Source organism: Mus musculus, chromosome 14, assembly GCF_000001635.26.
Source record: "Mus musculus strain C57BL/6J chromosome 14, GRCm38.p6 C57BL/6J".
NCBI lineage: Eukaryota > Metazoa > Chordata > Mammalia > Rodentia > Muridae > Mus > Mus musculus.
This window is the reverse complement of record NC_000080.6, coordinates 20,671,597-20,694,862: the sequence shown is the minus strand read 5'-3', so window position 1 is coordinate 20,694,862 and position 23,266 is coordinate 20,671,597. Positions and strand designations below refer to the sequence as shown.

The 23,266-nt window shown below is 46.2% G+C and overlaps 1 protein-coding gene and 1 non-coding gene across 12 annotated transcripts; both read right to left on the bottom strand.

Moving 5' to 3' along the window:
- Nucleotides 1-10: 10 nt before the first annotated feature.
- On the bottom strand, nucleotides 11-20,578 carry Sec24c (Sec24 related gene family, member C (S. cerevisiae)). Of its 11 annotated transcripts, XM_006518816.2 has the most exons (25): nucleotides 20,126-20,542; nucleotides 19,004-19,132; nucleotides 18,706-18,905; nucleotides 15,200-15,335; nucleotides 12,012-12,184; nucleotides 11,401-11,775; nucleotides 10,842-10,978; nucleotides 9,583-9,651; nucleotides 8,243-8,354; nucleotides 7,881-8,008; nucleotides 6,339-6,477; nucleotides 6,017-6,132; nucleotides 5,740-5,864; nucleotides 5,400-5,591; nucleotides 5,136-5,229; nucleotides 4,843-4,959; nucleotides 3,989-4,159; nucleotides 3,501-3,597; nucleotides 3,280-3,425; nucleotides 3,024-3,162; nucleotides 2,758-2,876; nucleotides 2,332-2,517; nucleotides 1,952-2,143; nucleotides 1,630-1,719; nucleotides 800-1,212 (listed from the first exon to the last, which is right to left on the bottom strand). In XM_006518816.2, exons 3-25 carry the CDS (start codon nucleotides 18,875-18,877, stop codon nucleotides 1,072-1,074), a joined length of 3,366 nt encoding a protein of 1,121 aa, XP_006518879.1. In that variant the 5' UTR covers nucleotides 18,878-18,905; nucleotides 19,004-19,132; nucleotides 20,126-20,542; the 3' UTR covers nucleotides 800-1,071. The 11 variants fall into 11 exon arrangements, with proteins under 11 accessions (XP_006518876.1, XP_006518880.1, NP_001161745.1 ...); XM_006518813.1 differs by lacking the exon at nucleotides 19,004-19,132 and having other exon boundaries at nucleotides 11-1,212; nucleotides 20,475-20,578; XM_006518817.1 differs by lacking the exon at nucleotides 19,004-19,132 and having other exon boundaries at nucleotides 11-1,212; nucleotides 2,338-2,517; nucleotides 20,475-20,578.
- On the bottom strand, nucleotides 4,160-4,228 carry Mir6946 (microRNA 6946). The gene has a single exon (NR_105911.1). It is a non-coding gene; the product is annotated as a microRNA 6946 (primary transcript).
- Nucleotides 20,579-23,266: the final 2,688 nt, after the last annotated feature.

Sequence of the window (23,266 nt, the reverse complement as noted above, 5' to 3'; positions counted from 1 at the left end):
ATGAGAGGGATACTGGTTACATCTTATTTTATTTCTTTACAAATTAAAGATGCATTGAAAAATAAACCAATGAAAAGAAATGAAAGGTCCATAGCAGGGGCATCCTGGGCTGGGAGCAGGCAGGCCTGACCACGGTCATTCCTAGCCCTTGTCCTGCCCAGCCAACTGGAGTTGGAAGATAACTTGTCAGCCACTCAGTCAATACCAAAGCCCAGTAACGTCCTGGCACCGGAAGACAGGGCTCCAGCCATATCTGCCTCTCCCCAACAACGTTTCTGGTGGAAGCTGAGTGGGATGTGGGCTGGCTCTGTGAGGTATTGCAAGTTGACCATCAGGCGCTCTACAGAACCATCCAGGATTGGGGCTTCTCCATCTGGAAAGGAGGCTGCTACTTCCCCAAGGTGTTAATATGTTTTGCAATTCTTACCCCAGGCTCATTCATCCACGAAGTGCTCACCAATCATTGCAGGGGAGAGAGAGCACGCGCAGTGGAAGTAGAGAGATTAGTCATCCATCCTCGGTAACTATGACTTTGCTACTGACCATCAGGCACCCAAAGGACCAACTATTTTACTCTCCACCACCTACGGCCTGTACCCCAGCTCTTGTGCACCTGTATATTTTGTCCCTAATATAGGAAGTTGTTGATGACACGGAGCTGAATTTGCCACCTCCTGTAATAACCCTGGGATTCCCACTTCTTCCTGCCTGCCCTTCCTCTTGGAGGCTCATCCAAAGGGACACACTGTTGCCAGGGCCCAGCTGCCTCCAAACCCCCAACACCGAATCATATACAGTGAACTGAGAAACTACATTCATTACAAGAGGATTAGCAGGAGAAAGGGTAGAGTAAGGGGCCTGAGGCACCTTCGATCAGCAGGACATGACAGAGTGGTAGTGTATTTGAGCCCAGAAAGACGGTGTCTCCTTATATCTCGCCCTCCCCCCAAAAGAAGTCAACTGAGGTCAGCTTACATGACTTATACGATATGGAACTGTCCCAATTTCTCTGTCATCCTGGGGTTCTTCCTGGAAGCTGGCCTGGGACCCTATGCCATTTACCCACTTGCTTTAGCTCAGTAGCTGCCGGATCTCCTTGTGCATATGACAGAGAAAGTCCACATAGGATGCACCTCCACTTAGGCTCTTGTCTTCCACCAGGAAGTGCTTGAACAGCATCTCCAGCTTGTCTTCCTGCTTGACCACGATAAGCTACAGGCAGAAGGCAGATGGTAAGGAAGGGCAAATGGTAAGGAAGAACGCATACACGCGTATGCTCCCTCCCCAGCTTCCTTCCTGATGACCTGACAAGAAATCCAGGACTCAGAGCAGGGCTACTGCGCTGAGCATAAGAGTACTTGTCTGGAGCTGGAGAGATGATGGCTCAGTGGGTAAGAGCACTGACTGCTCTTCCGAAGGTCCTGAGTTCAAATCCTAGCAACCACATGGTGGCTCACCACCATCCTTAATGAGAGCTGATGCCCTCTTCTGGTGTGTCTGAAGACAGCTACAGTGTACTTACATATAATTAATAAATAAATCTTTTTAAAAAAAAAAAAGAGTACTTGTCTGGCACAGAAGGTTCAATATCCAGCCCCACCACTGTGAAACATAGAACATCTGTGTTACCTTCATGTACCGCATTCTCTGTGCCCGTAAGCTATCGATGAGACCTCGAACTTTCTTAGACAGTGGATTATCCAGAACTGGCAGAACACTCTGGAACAAAAATGTATTCATTACTATGATAAAGTACTTTTAAGTCCATCCAAAGGGAACAACACAGATTTAGCTATCATCTGAAATAAGAAAACCAGAAAAACAGTGATAGCCGCTTCCCTCACCTAAGTGTTCTCTGATACATAATAAAGGGACCAGCATGACACTGACCCACTGTCAAATCACCAGAGTATTTCCCATACCCATCTCATCCTTGACACCCTGTTCTCACCAAGCCGCTGGTGATCTGACTGAAGGAGGACACGTTGAAAAGGCTCTGGACAACACCTTGTTGGACGCTTGCTCCCACCCAGACAAAGAGGTTGAGCCCATTTTCCAGCAAATATATATCGCCACTGCTTAGGCGCTCTTCAGAGGCTCGAACTGCTGGTGGTTCAGCGGTACTATCAAGGGGAGACTTTGTCTAGACAAAAGAAGAAAAAAACATCACCAAGAACAACATACTCCTTTATACACACAAACTAAGAAAGCTAAGTCTCTAGATAGTCATATGCAATGTACGTAAAAACAAATTTCTTAGTGTAAAGTAATCCACCCCCTCCTTCTTGGAGGCCCTGTGCTCAGTACAGTGTCTCACACTCTGATCCTCACTCGCACCAGTGGTAGGAGCCGAGGGTAGAAGAAGACATTGGTCTCAGCCACATCCATGGAGGAAACCAGCTGCCGAACATAGGCACGATCATCAGTAGTGACCTCAGCTCCAGGCTGCAGAACATCACTCTTCAACACACAGTTCAGGTAAACTGGGAGGAGCTTCATGCACTCAGGAAGAATCAACTGAGGGATTTATGGAAATAAAGTCAATGGTCATGAGAAGTCCTTCTAAAATGCAAAGTTTTGTTGAATCAATCGACACAGTTCACCCTGTAGTCAGTCTCCCTGCACCCCTTCCCTCTAAAAGCCACAGTAAAAACAAGGACGACAGTGACAATGACATAGCAGGTAGCACACAGAGTGCCTTATATATAATTATTTCATTCTGTAGATAAATCCTAGTTAGTAACATCCTTGCCCCACCTGTCCTGCAGAAGAAGGGCTGGCACAGTTCTTTCTATAACAGGCCAGGATCTGGGCACACTGGGTGATGAGAGTGTCACGGACAGTCTTCACAGGACTATTCAGAACAGCCCGGTATGCTGCATGGGAAGACGAGTCAGCAGTCATGGGTCTGCTTCCCATCACATGCATCTCCAACCAGCACACCTCCCCACGAGTGCTGAACTCTTAGCCATCCTGGACCTTCTCTCAGCCCCACTTCCACCTTGCCCTGCTTCTACTCTCACCAAACTTGGCCATGTAGTTGATGAGCGTGTCAGTCTCACAGTTTCGATACAGATCAGCCAGCTGGGTGCAGCAGTTTAGGGCCAAGTTGTGGATGCGGAGCCGACGCTGCCCTGCACAGCTGGTATAAAGCAGGGCACACTAGGGAAAGGGAGAAATGGGGAACTCACACCCCTCCCTCACAACTTTACCCAGCCCTTATCTTCCCATTGAATATACCCCAACTTCTGTCCCCTGCCCCTGTCTCCCGCCTGCCACCTGCAGTAGGGCTCCATTCTCTTCATTGAGCCGGTCATCATGCTTGAATTCCACAGTCACTGTCTTGTCTCCATCCAATCCAGCCAACTCCACATCTGTTGTATTGCTCATATAGAAAGCGCCAAAGAAATCTACAGCACGGATACCTGAGGCCATGGGGACAGGTCAGAGCTAAGGTAGGACCTATGCCTCAACCACATTTAACCTCAACCAGAACTCACCAGTACTTGTCCGAACCCGCATAACAGCATCAAAGCCAACCACCTTCTGTACATCCCGACGCAGGTCACTCAAGAACCGTTCCTGGTCATTTTCCACCTGCAGTCCATGCCCAAAGTCACATCACTGACCACACAGTTCACCCTGCAGTCAGTCTCCCTGCACCCCTTCCCTCTACAAGCCACAGGAAAAACAAGGACGACAGTGACAATGACATAGCAGGTAGCACACAGAGTGCCTTATATATAATTATTTCATTCTGTAGATAAATCCTAGTTAGTAAACTCTACTTTGCAGATGAAAGAACAAAAGATGAGCAATTGCGTATTCTAGGCCAGTAAGTGGGAACCTATCAACCCAGGACTGACTTTAAAACCTATAGTGGTTAGATAACCACTATATCCTGGGCTCAACTTCACACACCACTAAGTTAATCGCTAAAGAGCCACTCCACACATAAGCAGTTATTTTCACATCCAGAATCCTATACCTGGAAGCAGGCATATTTGTAGACAGAGCCTCCAGTGAGCTGGGGAACAACAGAGAGTGTGGCCACATCGACATATTGGTTAGGGAAGAGGAAGAGGTCCACACAGCAGCCTTGGGCCACACACTCTTTGGCCAGAGTCTGATAGGTACCTGTCTGAGGCTGAAACAGAGTCTGAAAGGGAAGAGAAGAAATGTCAAATAGCTTTGCCCACCTTGCATTTCTTTCTCTCCCTTTTCTTTTCTTTTCTTTTCTCTCTCTCTCTCTCTCTCTCTCTCTCTCTCTCTCTCTCTCTCTCTCTCTCTCTCCAGGGTTTCTCTCTCTCTCTCAACAGGGTTTCTCTGTATAGCCCTGGCTGTCCTGGAACTCACTTTGTAGACCAGGCTGGCCTTGAACTCAGAAATCCACCTGCCTCTGCCTCCCAAGTGCTGGGATTAAAGGCATGCACCACCACTGCCCAGCCTACCTTGCATTTCTAACAGTAGGAGAAAAGTTGGAAAGAAAAGGAAGAATAGAGGGGAAGGAGAAGGAAGGGAAAGAAAGAGAGAAAAGGAAAAGGTACAGGGTGTAATTGGGCACACCTATAATCCCAGCACACAGAAGGCAGAGACAAGATTACTACAGGTATGAGACCAGTCTGGACTACTTAGTGAGTTCCAGGTCAGCTTAGGGTACAGAGCTAGACCCATCTCAAGCAAAAAATGAGAGAAAACGGAAAGATTCTTGTCAAGTCAACCAAGAATTTTGTGATCAGGTTGGCAATAATGGGCAGAATGTAATCTCAGTCCACTCTGAAGAGCTGGCATGGGAAAGTCTTCCTCTATAATGAAATGCCCCTCCCATCTTGAGTCACACACCTTCTCCTTGTCTGTGTTGATCAACTTCCTATCATCTCTATTCTTCAGCTTCCCTGGGGCCTCTGCAATGGGCAAGGATGTGTGGAACAGAAACAGCTTTCCTGCACACTCAGCAGCCTAAGAACAAAGATAAACTACTCAGTTATTCCTCCCTTTATGTATCCATTATTCGTCATCTGTTTCTTTGTTGTTCATTAGGCACTAAGTGTGTGACACGGGTTGATAGTTCTCAATCCAGTAGATAACATGGTCAGAGGAAAGCGAGAGGAGGTTGCCAGGGACTTCTGCCTTACCTTCAGAGCTTCCATCCCGGCCTGGATAACTGGAGCAAACACTGTCTCTGTCTCTCTTGTATCTGCAAACATTTCTGGAATCTGATCCAATAAGCTGAAAAGACAGATGATAGCAGCCATCCAAAATTGCCACCCAGATTTTAGCTGCCTCTTATCTGGCTCCCAGACTGACACCTCTGGCCATCTACTAACCGCTCTGCAACTCCCTGGCCTCCTGCAGTTGTATCTCCCCACTCTCTCTTGTCTCCACCATCTGGCTCTTACCTGGTGATAACAGCCCGAGACTCACTGACATTGACTAGGAAGCCATCCAGCAGTGGCACAAACATGTCAGCTACATCAGATACAACCATCATCTGTGGCTGAGCCAAGGAGCTTTTCACATTGTAGAAGTGGAGCACTTTATTATAGGTGACAAAGCCAACTCGGATTGCTGACTCTTCTGCTCCACCCTCCCTGTGGAAGGTGACACTGTTACTCAGACTGTACCCAGACTGGCCACCTTCTTTACCTCCCACAATTCTATGACATAATGTTCCACTTGCTCAGTTAACCCAAACACCCACCATTAACCAAAAGGAAGCAGTACTTCCTCAACTCTCACCTAGGTAGGTAGTCTAAGAGTGACTTGAGCTCCTCACAGAGGAGCCGAACAAGACCAGTTCTGATGGCATTGTAGGAGACATCAATCATAAAGATGAAGGCAGGAGGACTAGGGAATTTATTGTTCTGTGGAGGAAAGAAATGTTGAGGGAACAGGGAAACAGCAAGCAGGCATTGAGCATCAAAGGGGACCGTGCCAGAGTAAGGAAAATGCTAACAGCTGATTTGGGCTTTTACAATGCTCCACCCACTGTTCCTCTCCAACTACCTTCCTTTACCTTACAGTAATCTACAGTAGCCAAGAATTCATAAGATCCCAGAGACAGCTCAGGACGGTCATAAGCATCCACACGTTTGCCGGTATGATCCAGATGTTGAAAATACTGGGGGGGAACTGTGGGGAGGATGCAGTATGTTATTCAAAATATTCATCTTCAACCCAAGTATGCCAGCTCCTAGCTAAGCCCCTTCACATCATTCCAATACCCGTCCTCGTTGTGCCTTCTTCCAGCTCCTGAGAAATGCTCCCTCATCTACCTAATGTGAAAGAGAACGATGTGGATGCGAGCCTTGTCCCAAAGCTCAGCCGTCACAACATACCATCATTGACACAACTGCAGAAGGAGCACTGGAAGCGCCTCCCTCCCTCGATGAATGTCATGAGAGGGCACATGTATGCTTTGCAGCGATTACAGCGCAGGGGGCCAGATTCTCCATGATCCACAACATACGGTGAAGCCTAAGGAACAAAGAGAAGAGACTGAGATGGAGGGAGGTTACAGAGGGATCAGACATATGGCAACATATGACACAGACTGGAGGGAGAAGCAGCATGGCTCAGGTATTCTGCCTGGGGAAGGAATTCAGTGGAAGGGAATGAGAACAACGGTAAGAACTGGAAAAAACTCCAGCTCGCTCTCTTCATTTTCTATCCCAAAATGCATTTCTTCTTACAAAGGAAGATGGCCTATGAAACTGGCCATAGCAAGCCGGAGTGTATGGAAAGAAAGCCAAAAATTCTACAGAATGGTTCCTCCTGTCCTGGAGATGACTTTTGCTTCCGTCCCTGTGTATCTATGATACTTTCCCCCATCACACACAAGAGAATTCTGTGGGATTTCTATGGGACACCTACTGTTGTCCCATAGATATCATCTTACAAACATAAGAACAGCATCCAACCGTCCTCACTAGCAATCCACACAGAAAATGAGAAGGCAGAACATATACTGTGCCTTGATGGTCCAGTTCTAGAAAACTCTTTTTAAGTACATTAGGTTGTCAAGACCTAAATAAACAGCTACCTAATTTTTAAAAAATATTTTTGCCAGGATTAGGGGCGCACGCCTTTAATCCCAGCACTTAGGAAGTGGAGGCAGGCAGATTTCTGATTTCCAGGCCAGCCTGGTCTACAGAGTGAGTCCCAGGAATAGGTGTACAGGAAGCCCTGTCTTGAAAAAACAAAAACAAAAATGCTAATTTTAGGTAATGGATTGACAGATGGGGGCCCAAGCCAGGTTAGGGATGGAGTACTGGATACAATAGTATTTATTTGCCTATACCCAAGCCATCAAAACTCAAGTTTAAACCCCCGCCCCCAAACACACACATACACAACAGAATAGCAGACTTGTCATCATCCAGAGATGTGACCACACAATGAGAAGTTCCTACATCCAGCTGTCTTGCCTGTAGAAATTAGGTTGGCCCTACCTGTTTTGTTTTAAGACAGGGTGTTTCATGATATAGCCCTGGCTGGCTTCATCACAGAGATCTGCCTACCTCTGCTTCATGAATACCAGGACTAACTCTTTGAGATGGAGTTTACTATGTGGGTAGGCTGTGCTGGGATTTTCCTAAGGGCTTCAATTACAGGTGTAAACCTCCACACACAGTAGGCTCTGGTTCTTTTCATTTGTTCCTTCTATGAACCCTGGTCTCACAAAGTAGCTTGTTGGCCTTTGCTTTCATCCTAACCACTGCTACCAGGTTTGGGCCCTGGGAAAGAAAGATATCAAAGATAATGTCTGTCCCCCTCCTGCCCAACCAAGATGTCTTCCATGCCAGCCAGAATCCCATCTAGAAAGAAACCGCATCCTCCCCACCCCCTTTCATTGTATTCTACCCCCTTCCCAGACTTACCTCCTCTGGAGGCAGCCTTGCCAGTGGTTTAATGACAGCGGCCAGAGGCACCTGAGCCTGTTTAGCCATGTCAGAAGTACAAGGGATATTATAGGATGTGCATCGAATGTAGCGGGGACTTGCATTCCCTGAAAAAGGTGGGAGGTTTGAGTCACATCACAGAAGCCTTGTTGATACCAGCTCTTCATTGGTGAGTCACTCCACCTCCACAAATGCTAAGAGTTGGCAGTAGCTTTTAGACCCTGAAGGACTGAGGTAGGGGGGAGGGACTGGTCTCTTAAGACAGACAAAAACATGATCCATAGCTGATAGCCTTAGAAAATTAACTGCCATAAGGAAACAGACATTAAAGTTCCTCTCACCTTGGTCTTTCACCAGGAAATTGGTGGTGACTAAAGGTGGCACCTGTCCCCGTACACCAGTAACAAATGGCTCTGAACCCCGGTTGTTTCTATCATCTTCAATAACCTGAATCTGTAGGAAAGAAGTGAACTGAGTGGGTGGTAAAACAGGTACCGGACAAAAGCAGGCCACAGCAGGTAGCACACGAACAGGTAACTTGCCAAAAACCACTCCATGCACCAGGCATGCTCTCCTTTTGGAGACCTTATCAGATGCCACAATACTGACCTTCCACTTTGCAGCAGCTAGCAGGAGATGCTGGGTAGGTCTTGGTGAGAATGGACTTTCTCATAAGCCACCCCCTGGCCTCCGATCATTTGTGAGTACCCTTTTATTTGTTTCACTCCAGGAAAGCTTATCATGATAAGACATGATTGGATTCCATCCTCCGTCAAACCTTTCCCTCCCTTCCTCTCCATAAGATACATTGAGTCAGAGCAAAGAGAACAGAAGACAGGAACCCATATAGAAATGAATCTACCCGGAATGGTTCTAAACTCAATGAAATTAACAAGGAACACAGGGAGGAGAGAATTAAACAGGCAGAAATGATCAGGTAAGGAAGGAAGCAAATGCTGCCTTCCTTTCAGGTGAGCATCAATGGGTCCATACAGGAAAGGATGAGTGCCCGATCCTTATGGCCCAGTCCTCAAACCTCTACTTGTGACAAGACATTGAGGAGAACAAACACAAAAAGGATATGCAAAGCTGGTAGTCAGACCCTTGTTCAGGCTGGCGACCTTTGGTCATTTACTTCAAGATGAGTTTGATAAAACCAGAAAAAGTGAAGGGCAAATAAGACTATACCCCGCAGCAGAAAGAGTTGAAGCTTACAGATAAACCAAAGTCTAAAACTCCTCAAATGAGAAGGCAGCCCGCACTCTCCCAAAGCAAGAAATCTCTTCCCCTGTAAGAAATGCTATGAACCTACATGTTCATAGCCACCCATCACATTTCTCCTCATAACAAACTGGAAGAATCTGCTGCTCAACTCTGTCTGGTTCCATCATATGCCACACACAAGCTCCTGGAGGAGCCAGCAGGACTAAAACCAAAGCGTAACATGCTCCAGGGCTGGCCATCCACCACCCAGACTCCAGGCACTGCTAACAGTTCGCTATTCCTTCCGGACATTGTGAGTTGGGGCATGCATATCCTTCAGCTTATAAAAGCAAGGATCTAGAAGTGCTCATGGAGGAGAATGGAAGGGATGGACATGGTGGATGAGGTGAAGTCACAGGCATGCATGAGTGACACTAACACAGGGTGACAAGCACGGACTCCCACCCCCTGCACTTACTGGACTAGGAATGGCATCAGGATCTATTCTGTGCCTGGTTTTCTGCTGAGGAGGCAGCTCATTAAGTTGCTTTTAGTGTTTTAATAATAAAGGCAGCAGAGATACACAGGGAGGGAGACAAAAGAACAAGAGGCAGATGTTACTTCTCTAACCCTGGTGAATCAGACATGGAGAGCTGGAGCCTAGCTCAGAATGAAGAAGTCAGGGACCCAGTGGATCTGGAATTCCAAGTCTCTCTAGCCCAACAGAGGCCTCACAAGGTGGCCTCAGTGACTCAGACAACAGCAGAGCAAGAAAAGCTCAGGTGCAACAAGCAGGAGGCAAGCAGGACTCTCCAAGGAGGCCCTAATGGGAAAAACCTTGAGGAACAGAGGGTTCCCTGGAAGGTCAAACCTATACCTAAGGACTTCCGTGCTGGGAGATGCCTCGGCTATCCAGCTAGACTTTCCTTCCTACCGTGGAAGAGAGAAGTGGAGTTGGGGAGGGAAGAACCTGTCAGTCCTCCTGGGTTCCCCCTTAGACAATAGGCTTCCTCACCATGGTAGTTCCTCAAAGGAAGAGGGAAGAGAACGAATGGAATATGACAATGACTAAGTATGAAGAGGTAACTGACATCAATGTTACAGACAGGATATAAAGCAGGCCCTATGTGAAAGAACTACTCTACCTGCGTCTGATAAGGAAGGGGGTGTATTCCAGCAGCTCTACGGGACAAACCTCATTGGACTTTATATGCACCCTGCCTTTTATGCTGTGATTGGGACCTGCCAGTCAATAGTACTGGGGTGGGGGTGGGGGGAGGCATCATCCTACAACACTGCCTACATAGGAGCAAAGAGAGACCAGTGAGACTCTCCTGCTCTGATTACCTAACAGCAGAGAGCTCCTGCCTGCTCTGCGGAGCAGCAGAATGATGCCCTACTAGATCTAAGGGAGTGAGACATGGCCACTACTCCACAGAAGGACAAAGATGACCATGTTATTGTTTATTATTATTATGTCTAAGAGCCACAGAACAATGCCCTCGACCCAAAGCTCTATCACCACCCTGATCACTCTTGGTTTCTTTCTTCCCTGTATTAAGGCAGTTGAGTTAAACTGCCTTAAAGACTTTGGGAACTTCAAGTCCACTTCAAATGCTTAGACTAAGAAGATGGTTGAAAATGAAATGTCAAAAATGCCAAGCAAACGTGTCATCTAGGTCAGTCTGCTCCTCTGATCCACAACGTATCTTCCCAAGACCATGAACCCCTACTTACAGGGCTGGGGATGGCATCAGGGTCCAGACGCTTAGGAGGCAATGGCTGGGGAGGCCCAGGCTGACTGCCAAAGGTAGGTGCTCCAGGGTATGGGCTCTCATAATTAGGTTGAGGGCCTCGAGCTGGTCCAAAGGAACCTGAGAAACAATGACAAACACAAAATCCCTTCCCTATCTCTTCTTAAAGCCTCAAGAAAATAACTGGGCCAGACAGTGGTGGCGCACGCCTTTAATATCAGCACTTGGGAGGCAGAGGCAGGTGGATTTCTGAGTGCTACACAGAGAAACCCTGCCTGGGGGGGGGGGGGGGAAGAAAAGAAAGAAAAAAGAAAATAACTGGACCCTTTGAAACAGATTATGAGGTCTAGTAGTGCCTGAGGAAGCCACTCAAAGAAAGGCCACGCTATCTGAATGAACTTAGAAGCATGAAAAATGTCTTATAAATCTCACACCCTAGCAATAGCTATCCCATCTGGTTTACTTAGCAAGCAGTACCAAAACAAAAACTCTCAATAGCTGGACAAAGCTTGACTTCTAGCCAGATGCTGGGAAAAACTCACCATTTTGCTGCAGCTGATAACCAGGCTGCTGAGGGGAGTGCATAGGTGGTGGCGGTGGTACTGGGGGCCCAGTCATCTGGGTGCCCGGGGGCAGAGCAGGAGCAGGAGGTGAGGACACGTGGTTAGCCTGGTTCACTGGAAGACTCCCAAAGCCCTGTCCAGGCGGGAGTAGTCCAGTCATGGAAGGCATCTGAGGACCACCTGAAGCTGGGGACGTGAAGCTGGAAGCCAGAGGTGGGGCAGATCGAAGGGGAGGCTGGACTCCAGGATGACCTTGAGCCTGGCTAAGGGGAGGAGCCTGGCTCTGAGGATAGGAGCCGTATGGACCAGAATTAGGGAAATTTCCTGAGGCTGAGGCCAATGATGTTGGTGGACCTGAGAGACAGAAGAAGTAGAGGTGGAGGCCAAGTCATTCCGCCCCATTTGGTAGTTTCTGCTCCCACCAACAAAATAACAAACAAACAAACAAACAAAAACAAATCAAAAACAAACAAAAAACAAATCAAAAGACTGTCCCTGCATCTGGGGTTCAAAGGTGAAAGAAATAAAAATTTCTAGGACCCAAATTTCTGAAAAGTGGATGATAGTGTCCTGGTCCCACAACTACTTACCATAGCCCAACCCAGAAGGGGGAGGGGCCTGGGCCACAGCACCACTGATCTGCATTCCGGCCAGCTGTGCAGTCACCTGTGTACTTGTGGGGGGAGGGCCATAGGGCTGAAGCACAGCTGGCTGGCTGACCACAGGGGCCAATGGAGGACCAAACTGCTGAGAACCAGGGACCCTGTAAAGAGAGTGAAAGCAGAGGTGACTTGAAGGTGAGATGTCTGCCAAAGCTGGCAGTGTTCCACACCACAACAGGAAGCTACACTGTGTTCCGGCATTTAGGTTCATCCGGGGCTGAGAGCTTCATACATGTACAGCTGTGGCAAAGTCAACTTTCCACTAAGCTCACTCCAACACACCAAGCACTCTCAAGTCAAATACTATTGATTTTGATAGACAAGTTACCATCTCCTGAGCTTCAATCCTAGATCAGTTTTGTGAGAAAGTTGAAATAAAAGGCAGACAAAAACAGACTTACAGCAAGTGCTCGCAAATGTGAGACTGAAAAATACAGATGGATTGTTGGTTGAATATTTGGTTTTTTGTTTTCCAAGACAGACTTTCTCTATGTAACCCTGGCTGCCCTGGAACTTGTTCTGTAGACCAGGCTGGCTTCAAACTCACAGAGATCCACCTGCCTTTGCCTCCAGAGTGCTGTGTGTGTGTGCATGCCCACATACATGCCAAGATTAGTGAATGTGTGGAGGTCAGAGAACAAGCTTCAAACATCAGTTCTCCACTTCTACCACGTTGAAGCAGCCTTTCTAGTTTCTGCTGCACAGCATACTCCAGGATAGCTGAACCTCCTGTCTACACATCCCATCTCATTGCAAGAGTGCTGGGATTACAGATGTGCACCATGCATCTGGAATTGGTTGTGGTACTTAAATTAAGGTTATCAGGCACTATTTCTGAGACAAGAAAGATGACTCAGCAGTTATGTATGTATATCTTTCTTGCAGAGGACCTGAGTTCAGTTCTCAGCACCCACATAGGATGGCTCATAACTTCTTCCCCCTGCCCACCAGCCCCGTTCACTCTGGCCCCCCTCCAGCCATATTTATTTCATATATGTGGGAACACTATTGCTGTCTTCAGACCATTACAAATGGTTGTGAGCCACCATGTGGTTGCTGGGAATTGAACTCAGGACCTCTGCAAGAGCAGCTAGTGCTCTTAACCACTGAGCCACCTCTCCAGCCCTAGGCCCATAACTTCTTGTAACTCTAGCTCCAGGAGGATCCAATGCCCCCCATGAATACCTGTACCACCACACATACACAATTTAAAAATGAATCTTAAAATAATAATAACAATGCTGCTTTGGAGATTATACATTTAACTTGCATATATAGGTATAGTCTTTGCTTGATTTTTTTTTTTTTTTTTTGGTTTTGACACAGGGTCTCACTTATAGCCACACTGGCCTTGAACTCACAGAGATCTGCCTGCTTCTGCCTCTAAGTACTAGGATTAAAGATGTGTGCTGCCATACACAGCCTGAGTTTTTCTTTGAGACCAGACCTTCCTATGTTGCCAAAATGGCATCAAACTCTTGCACTCAAGGAACCCACTGCCTTAGCTTCCCTGCTAGCTGAGTCTACAGGCATGTGCCACCATGTGGCTTCGCCTAGATCTGTTCAGAAGGGTTGTTGGTACTGTTATTTGTTTGTTTGAAATCATCTCCAATGTGTAGCCCAAGCTGGCCTCAAACATGTGATTCTCCTGCCTCAGCCTCCCAAGAACTAGGGTAGGTCACCACACTAGGCTTATACCACTTTTATTATTCCAAAATGTTCCCTTCCCTCCCTGATTACCAACAACCAACCTGAACAAAGCAGTGCCCCTCATTTTGTCTGACAGTGCTCCTCATTCCTTCGGACAGTGCTCAGAGACTGTTTCTGCAGGTACTGTCCAAAATCAGTCTTGATTCCCAGCACCTAGTGGGAAAGTGCAAGGACTCACTTCCTATCGCTAGCACCTGCTTGAGTTTAAGACCCTGGCTTCTTGGGTTGATGATTTCCACCTAATGAGCACTCTGACCTCAAATCTCACTTAGTCTCTGGCCTGTGAGGCTTTCATTTTCTTTCTAACGGCCTAATTTTCAGTTGGGGGGTAAATTTTTTTTCTTAAAAATACTATTTCATCTCTCTTTTCCAGAGTACTTCAACAAAACAGTTTTCAGGTTATAACAATATTCTACCCCTAGCTGAAGCCTTTGGTCTGCTGTGTACTGCAGTAGCAATATACCCCTCTAATCCCAGCATTCAGGAGACAGAGGCAGGTGGATCTCTTGTGAGTTTGAGGTCCAACCTGGTCTACAGAATGAGTTCCAGGACTGCCAGAGCTACACAGTGAAACCATACTGAAAATCTGCCCACTTCTCCAATTTCTTGACTCTGCAATTTGCCTGTCTATTATCATGAATTGTGTCCCCAGTTTGCCTTATCTAAGACTTACACTCCGTGCTAATATATGGATACAAGACACTTGGTAAGTGCCAGGAATCATTTTTCCATTTCCATATCCACTACCTGGTTATATTTTTTTCATCTGCTACCAGAACCCAAACAACATCCTGAGACAGGACCTCCCTCCTTTCATGGACTCTGATGCAAAGAGAACTTTATCAGGTTCTCATTATGCAGCTTTCCTTCTGAGTCTGTTCATTTCAGAACTGGCTGTGTACAAATTTAGCCAGTCAGCCCTACTAAGTGCCTGGCCTAGTGAAAAGGGAGACAGATACAGGCAGCTCTGAGCTCCTTCCCGTTTCCTCCTTAGCATAAACTCATGAGGACTGGAACCACTGTGGGAATAGATATCTGGAAAAGTGGGGGGAACTCCAGGTTTGCAAAAAGATAATATGGAAAAGAACCCAGGTACTAAGATGGGTCCACAAAAGAGCAGGACATTAGTAGTACCTGTAACCTGGGAAGGCTGGCAACATGGCACAGTGGGTAAAGATGCTTGCTGTCAAGTCTAAAGACTTTTGAGTTTGATTCCCAGAACCCAAACACTGGGAGAGAACTGATTACTACACGTTGTCCTGACTCTCCATACATGCCCACACACATATCACTCACACATACAAAATAAATCAATGTAATAGGAGAGATAAAAGAAAAAAAATAGACCCTCATACTATTCCTAACCTACTTTCATCACATTGATTTCAGGCTCACCTAGTACATACCTTTGCATCTGAGCTGTGGAACTCGGCCCATTCTGTATATCACCTTGGCCAAACTGGCCATATGTAGTCTGACCACAAGGGACCTGTGCTGCAGAGGCTGGAGGTGCCCCTGAGGAAGGTGGGGCTCTTGGCACACCTAAGGGTAAAGAACAGAAACTAAATGCATGGGAAATAACTTTCTCCTCCATCTTGAGGCAAGAATGCAAAACAAGAATCAGTAAGAGAAACCTTCACTGACCTCACAGCAAAACGGATACCACGCCACTCTCATCTGGCATGTGAATGTCCAACAAACAGGCTACTTGTTCTGACTCTGAAGCTGATCAGAACAACACAACGTGGGACCTTCCTCTCACTAACACACACTTTCTCATTCAATCTAAGACAGCCTTCAACCTTTTTCAGGAAAACATCTTACTCCACAACTTAGAAACTTGGATACATGTAGAGGGTGATGTAGAAGATGATGAGCAAGAATATAGTGAACTATTCTATAAGAACGTAGGGCTTGGCAGGCAGTGGTGGCGCACGCCTTTAATCCCAACACTTGGAAGGCAGAGGCAGGCAGATCTCTGAATTTGAGGCCAGCCTGGTCTACAGAGTGAGTTCCAGGACAGCCAGAGCTACACAGAGAAGTCCTATCTTTAAAAAAACAAAAGAAGGAGAGAGAGGCAGAGAGAAAGAGACACAGAGAGAGAGAGAGAAATTATGGAACCCAGGATGTAGTCAGTTACTTGCCTAGTGTGAAGCCTTGGATTCAACCCCCAGCACCTGCCAGGGCCTGGAAAGATGGCTCAGTAGTTTAAGACCTGGGTTCTAGTTGCAGAGGATCTATGCTCCATTCCTAGATGGTTCACAACCTTCGCTAACTCCATTTCTAGAGAATCGGAGCCCTTCTTCTGATTTCTGAATCCATACATGCAGGCAAAACAGTCTCACCAGTAAAAAAATAAAATAAAAATAAAAATGTAGTGAATCTAAAATAAACTACATGGGGGTACACACCTATAATCCTAGCATTTGGGAGTCAAGAGGACCAGAAATTCACGAAACAGAGCGTGGAAGTGGGGTATGTTTGCATGTTTGTTTTGTTTTGCTGGGGCCTGAATCCAGGGTCTCATGCATGCTTGGTTAGTGTTCCTTCACTGAGCTATGCCGGCCACCAGAAAGGCTGCTCAGACCCCGCTTTGTACACTTCTTATATCCTATGCACACTCTTCTTGCCCACTTCCATGTTCAGGAGAGTTCTCACAAGTTGGAGACCTTGTTTTTTCCTCCAAGAGTTCTGCAGGACAGTCGGCTTATCCCATTGTTAATGCCGTTACCTACATTCTCACAAAAGCTGGGCTCTGTCCTTTCTCTGATCACACCTCCCCTCAGCACTGCTTCCACTGAGCTTAGGCACGCTTTGAAAATGTCCTGGCCATAGGAGAAGTCAGATTCACAAGCTGAACTTTTCACTAACCGTAACAGCCCGACAGATGTCCTTCAATAACAAGCCTCTTTCAAAAGAGAACGACAGACTACATTCTGAGAAGTCAAACATAACAGAGCAAAAATGGACTCTGTCCAGTCAAAGTTCCACTCCAGATCAGGGCACTTCTAAAAGAACCAAGACCTAATTTTACTACTTCACCATTTGCTTTTGACAGTGATTAAAGTTCATTCATTTTCAAAACCTACCCATGCCTTGCCTGCCTGATACTTCCCTTCTTTATTAATATACTCCCTTCAAGTTTTCCTATGTATTTATTTAGATGTGAGTGTGTACTTTATTTGTATGTGTAAGAGTGCTCTGCTCACATGGATGGCTGTGCATTACATGCATGATTGGCGCCTGCAGTGGTCAAAGAGGGTATTGGATCCCTTGAAACTGGAGTTATGGGTGGTTTGAGCTGCCATTTGGGTCCTGGAAATTGAACCTGAATCATCTCCAAAACTAAGAAGTGCTCTTGCTGGGCGTGGTGGCGCACACCTTTGATCCCAGCACTCGGGAGGCAGAGGCAGGCGGATTTCTGAGTTCAAGGCCAGCCTGGTCTACAAAGTGAGTTCCAGGACAGCCAGGGCTACACAGAAAAACCCTGTCTCAAAAACAAAACAAAAAAAAAAAAGTGCCACTAAGCCCTCTCTCTAACCCCCATAAAATGATATTATGTTTTTATTGCATGAGATCAGAAGTCAATTGTTCTCTCCTTCCACGCACGGTATGTATCTCAGGGATTGAACTTAGGTCATTATGCTTAGTGGCAAACACCTTTACCTGCTGAACTATCTCAAGTCTCTAAAAACACCCCACCCACATCATTCATTCATTCATTCATTCATGGTTCTGGGGATTGAGGCTAGAATCTCATACTTGTTAGGCAAGTACTTTGCTAATAATTTATAACTTCTTTTTTTCATTTTTATTTTTAAACAGACTCTTACTCTGTTCCCTAAATTGGATTTGGACTCACTCTACAGCCCAGGCAAGCCTTGAGGTTCCTCCTACTGCACCCTCCCTTATAACTGGAATTACAGGCCTGTGACAGTAGGCCTGGTGGAATCTACTCCCAAACATAGGGTTTGGTTGCTGGGCAGTGGTGGTGCACACCTTTAATCCCAGCACTGGGGAGGCAGAGGCAGGCTGATCTCTGAGTTCCAGGCCAGTGTGGTCTACAGAGAGAGTTTCAGGATGGCCAGGGATATCCAGAGAAATCCTGTCTGGAAAACAACAACAAAAGACTCACAGAGTTTGGCATCCTCTACCTCTTCAGCCAGCACAACCAAAAGTCTACTATTAATAACTTTATAAGATGTGCCAGGTTAGCATGTGGAGGGCCAGCTACCTTTCTTGGAAAAGTAATATCAAACAAAGCTGAGGACTGGCAGCAGCGTAGCTCAACACTAAAGCATATATACACGGGGCCGACATTCAACTCCTCCCCAAGAGATACACAGAGAATCTAATGCAACACAAGAGTCTCTTATTTCACTCACATCACACAACATTCAAGAAGAGGAAACCCAAGCAAAGGAAAATAAAGACAGTAAAAGATCCAGGGAGTACCCTATGTCAAGCATACAAAAACACTTTTACACTCAGATTCATTTACACACATATGTGTCCCAGAGTAGTATTATAGTAAGAACCAGAAGTCAAATAAGAGGCATTTTCAACACATATGAGGAACAAGTGACTTCAGGGAGACAAAGTCAACAGGCAACACAAGAGCTATGACCACAACCCTTCCATCCAGCTCTCAGTAATACAGTAACAGTAATGATGCTGTCCAGGGTGACACCCACCAAAGTGAGCTGTTGCTGAATCTGGAAGATGCATTCTTCCTAGGTGGCTTAGGTAGAACAGTCACATGTAAAAACGAGGCGAGACAAGACTATTCCCAGGGCCTTCATTTTCAAAGAGTCAGACTCATGTTCCTCAGTCACAGGACCTAAGCAGCTTTGTTAAAGCAACACAATCGAACCTGAAGACTGCTCATTCCCTTCCCTAGCTCAAAACATACCTTGAGGAGGTGCCTGCTGATAACCTGGCACTGGGCCATTGTAGGCTCCATAGGGAGTAGCAGGGGCTGCAGGTCCTGGTTGCCCACCATAACTCGACTGATGATACCCTGGGTAGATGGGCTGGTTCTGCCCATATGGTGGAACAGGTGGAGCTGACTGGTTGACATTCATTATGAGAGCATCCCCGATTTGATCTCACCTATTGAATGAAGGAAAAGAACGAAATCAGTCAAAACAAACTTTCTACGGAGGGAGCAACTATTCAGGGAAGGAAGGAAGAGATGAAAAGGGATTGACCTTATCAGGCTGTGATCAGTTGAACTATTCCCACACTACTACAGGATCTCAGAAACTTCCTGCCCCGCCAGTATGCAGTCACTTTCTTCAAAGCAAGGGTTTTGTTACTGTGAACCCCATGTTGTGTCACTGCCAAGAAGGTATAAATTTCAACTTCAGACAGACTTAATGGAACAGAACAGCAGCAGCCATTCTCCAGTGGTATGACTTTCAGTGTCCAGGCAGTCACACAGAGTCCTCTGCCTGATAACTACCATGATGTTACAGGTAAATAAAGCAATGTTTCCACTTTCCATTCATTGTATCTACCACCAAGTCATCCATTCATCCCCCAAAACAGAATAACTTCAAATGTACTAGGTTTTGTTCAAACACACACACACACACACACACACACACACACACACACACACAAAGAAAAACTGTAAAGTAGCTATTTGGGAGAAACAGTATTCTTTGTCTGACCTACAATAATCCAAATGTTACTCTGACCCCAGTCTTTCCATGAACAGAATGTATTAACCTCACAAATGAAACATTTAAGATAAAAAAAAAGTAGCAATATTCCATGGCAAAGGTCATTCATCTCATGTCTCAAGCAGAGGACTATGGGTATTCTACATCCAAGAGCATGCCTGTAATTGTTTCTGTTCTAAGGTTTGTTTGATAGGTCGCTATCAAACTATTGCAATCTTGCCCAGGAACAGAAGGATGAGTTGGAGGTCCTTTTCAGGGGTCATTCCAACAAGGGGACTGGAGATCTAAACATCCTTCTAGTTATTATACAGGCAGAAGAGGCCCAGGAAGAGTGAGACCTCCTTTCAGGTGCTGCAGTAGAACAATAGGTTTCTCTTTGCTAGGAGAGCCCAGAAGCTAAACCGCTGCCGGACTGAAAACTCTGTAAAGTCAAAGCCATTTTAGAACAGTCCTTCCAAACGCTAAACGTTGCACATGCCACCAACATCAAGCCTGGGAAACGTCCCTCTCCCTTTAATTTCCTGAAGGAGGCTGAGGGACCGAATAAGCTCAGAGTCAAACTCCAATCTTGACTCCATTCTAGGGGGATAGCCGAGGGTGACAACCGAAAGGGGCGGGGCAAGCTTCCTAGAACTCTGAAAGTACCCGAGATGCGGAGGCTTGAGCGCTCCAGAGATCGAGATCCGGAAGCCAAGCCAGCCTCTAGGGCCACGAAGAGGGCCGGTTCACTAAGCAGTAAAGACCAATCCTCTAATGCCCTTCAACATGCTGGGAGGGCGAAGCGAGCCGGAACCTGGGCCAGGAGGTGAAGGGAGGGGTCCGGGGACCTAAGACCGATCGCCGGCCACAGATGCGAGAGGTGAGGGTCTCTTTCTAGGCCCCGCCTCCAGGCTCCTCCCTTTCCTCTAAAACCGGACAGCGATCAGGCCAAAAATACCCTGGCCTCTCCTCAGCATTCCTCCCCACCACGCAACCTCGCGATGCCACTCCTCACCCGGCTCCAGATCCAGGTTCGACTTCGTTCCTAACGTCAAGGCTCCCAGGCTCAACTTCCGGTTCCGAGGGGGGGGGGGCTGGCGTGCCGTCCCCGGAAGTTCCGCCCCATGCTCTAGGGCTAGGCCACTCCTTCTGCCACGTCGGCCTTAGGCACGCTTCCGGAAACCCGGATGTTGCGCATGCGTATGTGGTGTATCCCGTCATGGACGCAGTCTGTAAAGTATTGCTGAGTTTCATGCTTTTTTTTTTTTTTTTTTTTTTCTTTCCTTTCCAGATTTTTCCACATTTTCCAGACTTTTTTTATGGCTTTACCAGCTGAGAGGGTATTGAGAAAACTAGGTCAGATTATTTTTAGTAACGCTCCCTTCGTCGTGTGTTGACTTTAAGGACAGCTAGTCTTGTATCCACTTCCTGTTAACCTTTCACCCCGTTGATTTGCGTCCCTACGGTAGAGCTCACCCTGACCTTTGAGCCACACGTGGTAGTGGTAGGGTGGGTTCTAACCCTCGACTTTGGGCCGATTAGTTCAATGTTTGGACAACTTCTGCCCCGGTTTACTTCTTTAATGAAAAGAATTCGTGTCGAACAGTGAATTGGGATGAATTTAGAGACGTTTCCTAAGATTGTTCAGTATAATGTTTATTCAATAAAGATTAGTTACCATTTTATGCCTTGCCCTTTTTTTAATAGAGGTAACTCTACCAGAATATAAAGACCTCCCTGCTCTCTGTTAAAAGAGCTACAATTCTTTCAGTAATCATAAGACTCTTCAGAGAACAATGTTAACTAATAAATGATTATTGCTCTTTTATCCTCTAATCAGTTTTTTGAGACTGGATCTCAATTTATAGGCAGACTATCCTGAAACTGGATATATAACCCATGATCACCGTGAACTCCCACTTTTTATGCTTCCAACCTCTCCGTTGCATGCATTGGAATTCTTTCTGTGCTGTTATGCTTTAAGCACTTCTTTGGGCCAACTTAGGTTCATGAATAGAGTAGGCAAACTGTTTTGTGGGGTTTTTTCCTACGTAATGGTAGTTACACAGTAATGCATGCTTAGAGAAAAATGGGCATTTAAGTTTGCATGTCAGTTACTAACCAGTCAGTTGTTTCTGTCTAGCTTGTTTTAAAATGTCTTATGTATGGGTGTTTTGCCTGAATGTGTATCTGTGCACTTTGTGACTACAGTACCTGCAGAGGCCAGAAGAGGGCACTGGATCCCCTGGAACTGGAGTTAACAAATCTTGTAAGATACATGGATGCTGGAAATCAAACCCAAGTCACCTGGAAAAGCAGCCAGTGTTCTTTGTCACCAGCCCTGTTTCTATCCACTTTTAAAATACTGTCCGTGGATCCTAGTATCAGTATCAGCTGAGACTTGTTAGAAATGTAAATTAATATCTTTCCTATTTATTTGGGATTTTTTTTTTTTTTTCAGAGACAGGTTTTCTCTGTGTAGCCCTGGCTGTCCTGGAACTCACTCTGTAGACCAGGTTGATCTTGAACTCAGAAATTCACCTGCCTCTGCCTCGCAAGTGCTGGGATTAAAGGGTACATTACCACCACCACTTTTATCCACTCTTATGACTCTCTCTCTCTCTCTCTCTCTCTCTCTCTCTCTCTCATAGGAGGTCTCACTGTATAACCCTCCTGAATTCATTGTGTGGATCCAGCCGGTCTCCAATTCACAGAGATCCTTCTGCTTCTGCCCCCAGCGAGCTGCGATTAAAAGCATATGCTACCAAAGCTGACTAGAAATGTGCTCTAATTCACCTACATGTAGTTCAGTTTTGGGGACGGGGCTCAGCAAACAGTACTCCATTACACCAAGCTTGACAAATGACTCCCTCCTGGTTGATTCTCTTGCTGACTAACAGTTGTCAGTTTAAGAATTTGCCAAATGCAGATAACATTTGTTGAGCACTTGAGCTGCCCGAGCTTGAGCCCTCCCTCACCTTAGCATTTCACATGATTTATCCCATTCATATTTCATCACACCATAAGGAGGCAGATATAATCTGTCTTGCTTAAAGTTATGCACTCCTAATAAGAGCTAAGATTCACAGCTTAAAGATGGAGGCTATAAATTGCATTTTAAATTTTCCTATAACTCAACTTTGCACTTAGAATGGAGGCAGAGACAGGAAGATCAGAACCTCAGGCACACCTTGTTTATCACAAGTTCAAGGCCAGATTAGGCTATATAAGACCCTGTCTTTTTTTTTTTTTTTTAGATTTATTTATTTTATGTATGAGTACACTGTAGCCATCTTCAGACACACCAGAAGAGGGCATCAGATCCCATTACTGATGATTGTGAGTTACCATGTGGTTGCTGGGAATTGAACTCAGGATCTTTGGAAGAGCAGTCAGTGCTCTTAATCTCTGAGCCATCTCTCCAGCCCCAGACCCTATCTTTAAAAACAAAGTTCAAGTTTAGCTTGGGCTGTGTAGTGAGAGCTTGTCTCAAAAAGGTAAATAAATAAAGAGAAAAAACTGTAGGTGTAGATGGAGGCCAGTATAGGGTGCTTGCCTGGTGATTGTTCAGTTACTACCTAGTAGGTGTAGACCAGTAATGAGGGGTTGTGTGTGTGTGTGTGTGTGTGTGTGTGTGTGTGTGTGTGTGTTATTTTAGGTGTGTGTGTGTGTGTGTGTGTGTGTGATTTTAGGTGAACCCATAGCTGTCAAAGTGTTGTGGGTGTGGGGCTGGAGAGATAGGTCTGCAGTTAAGAGCACTGGCTAGGAGCTGGGCGTGGTGGCACACGCCTTTGATCCCAGCACTCA

Coding starts and splice junctions, on each gene's coding strand:
- Sec24c (XM_006518813.1), bottom strand. CDS start 18,877: ATGAATGTCAACCAGTCAGCTCCACCTGTTCCACCATATGGGCAGAAC. Junction 4,160..4,842: donor TCAACACAGACAAGGAGAAG/GTGTGTGACTCA, acceptor CTTCCCTTTCAG/ACTCTGTTTCAGCCTCAGAC. Junction 3,426..3,500: donor GCGGGTTCGGACAAGTACTG/GTGAGTTCTGGT, acceptor CCATGGCCTCAG/GTATCCGTGCTGTAGATTTC.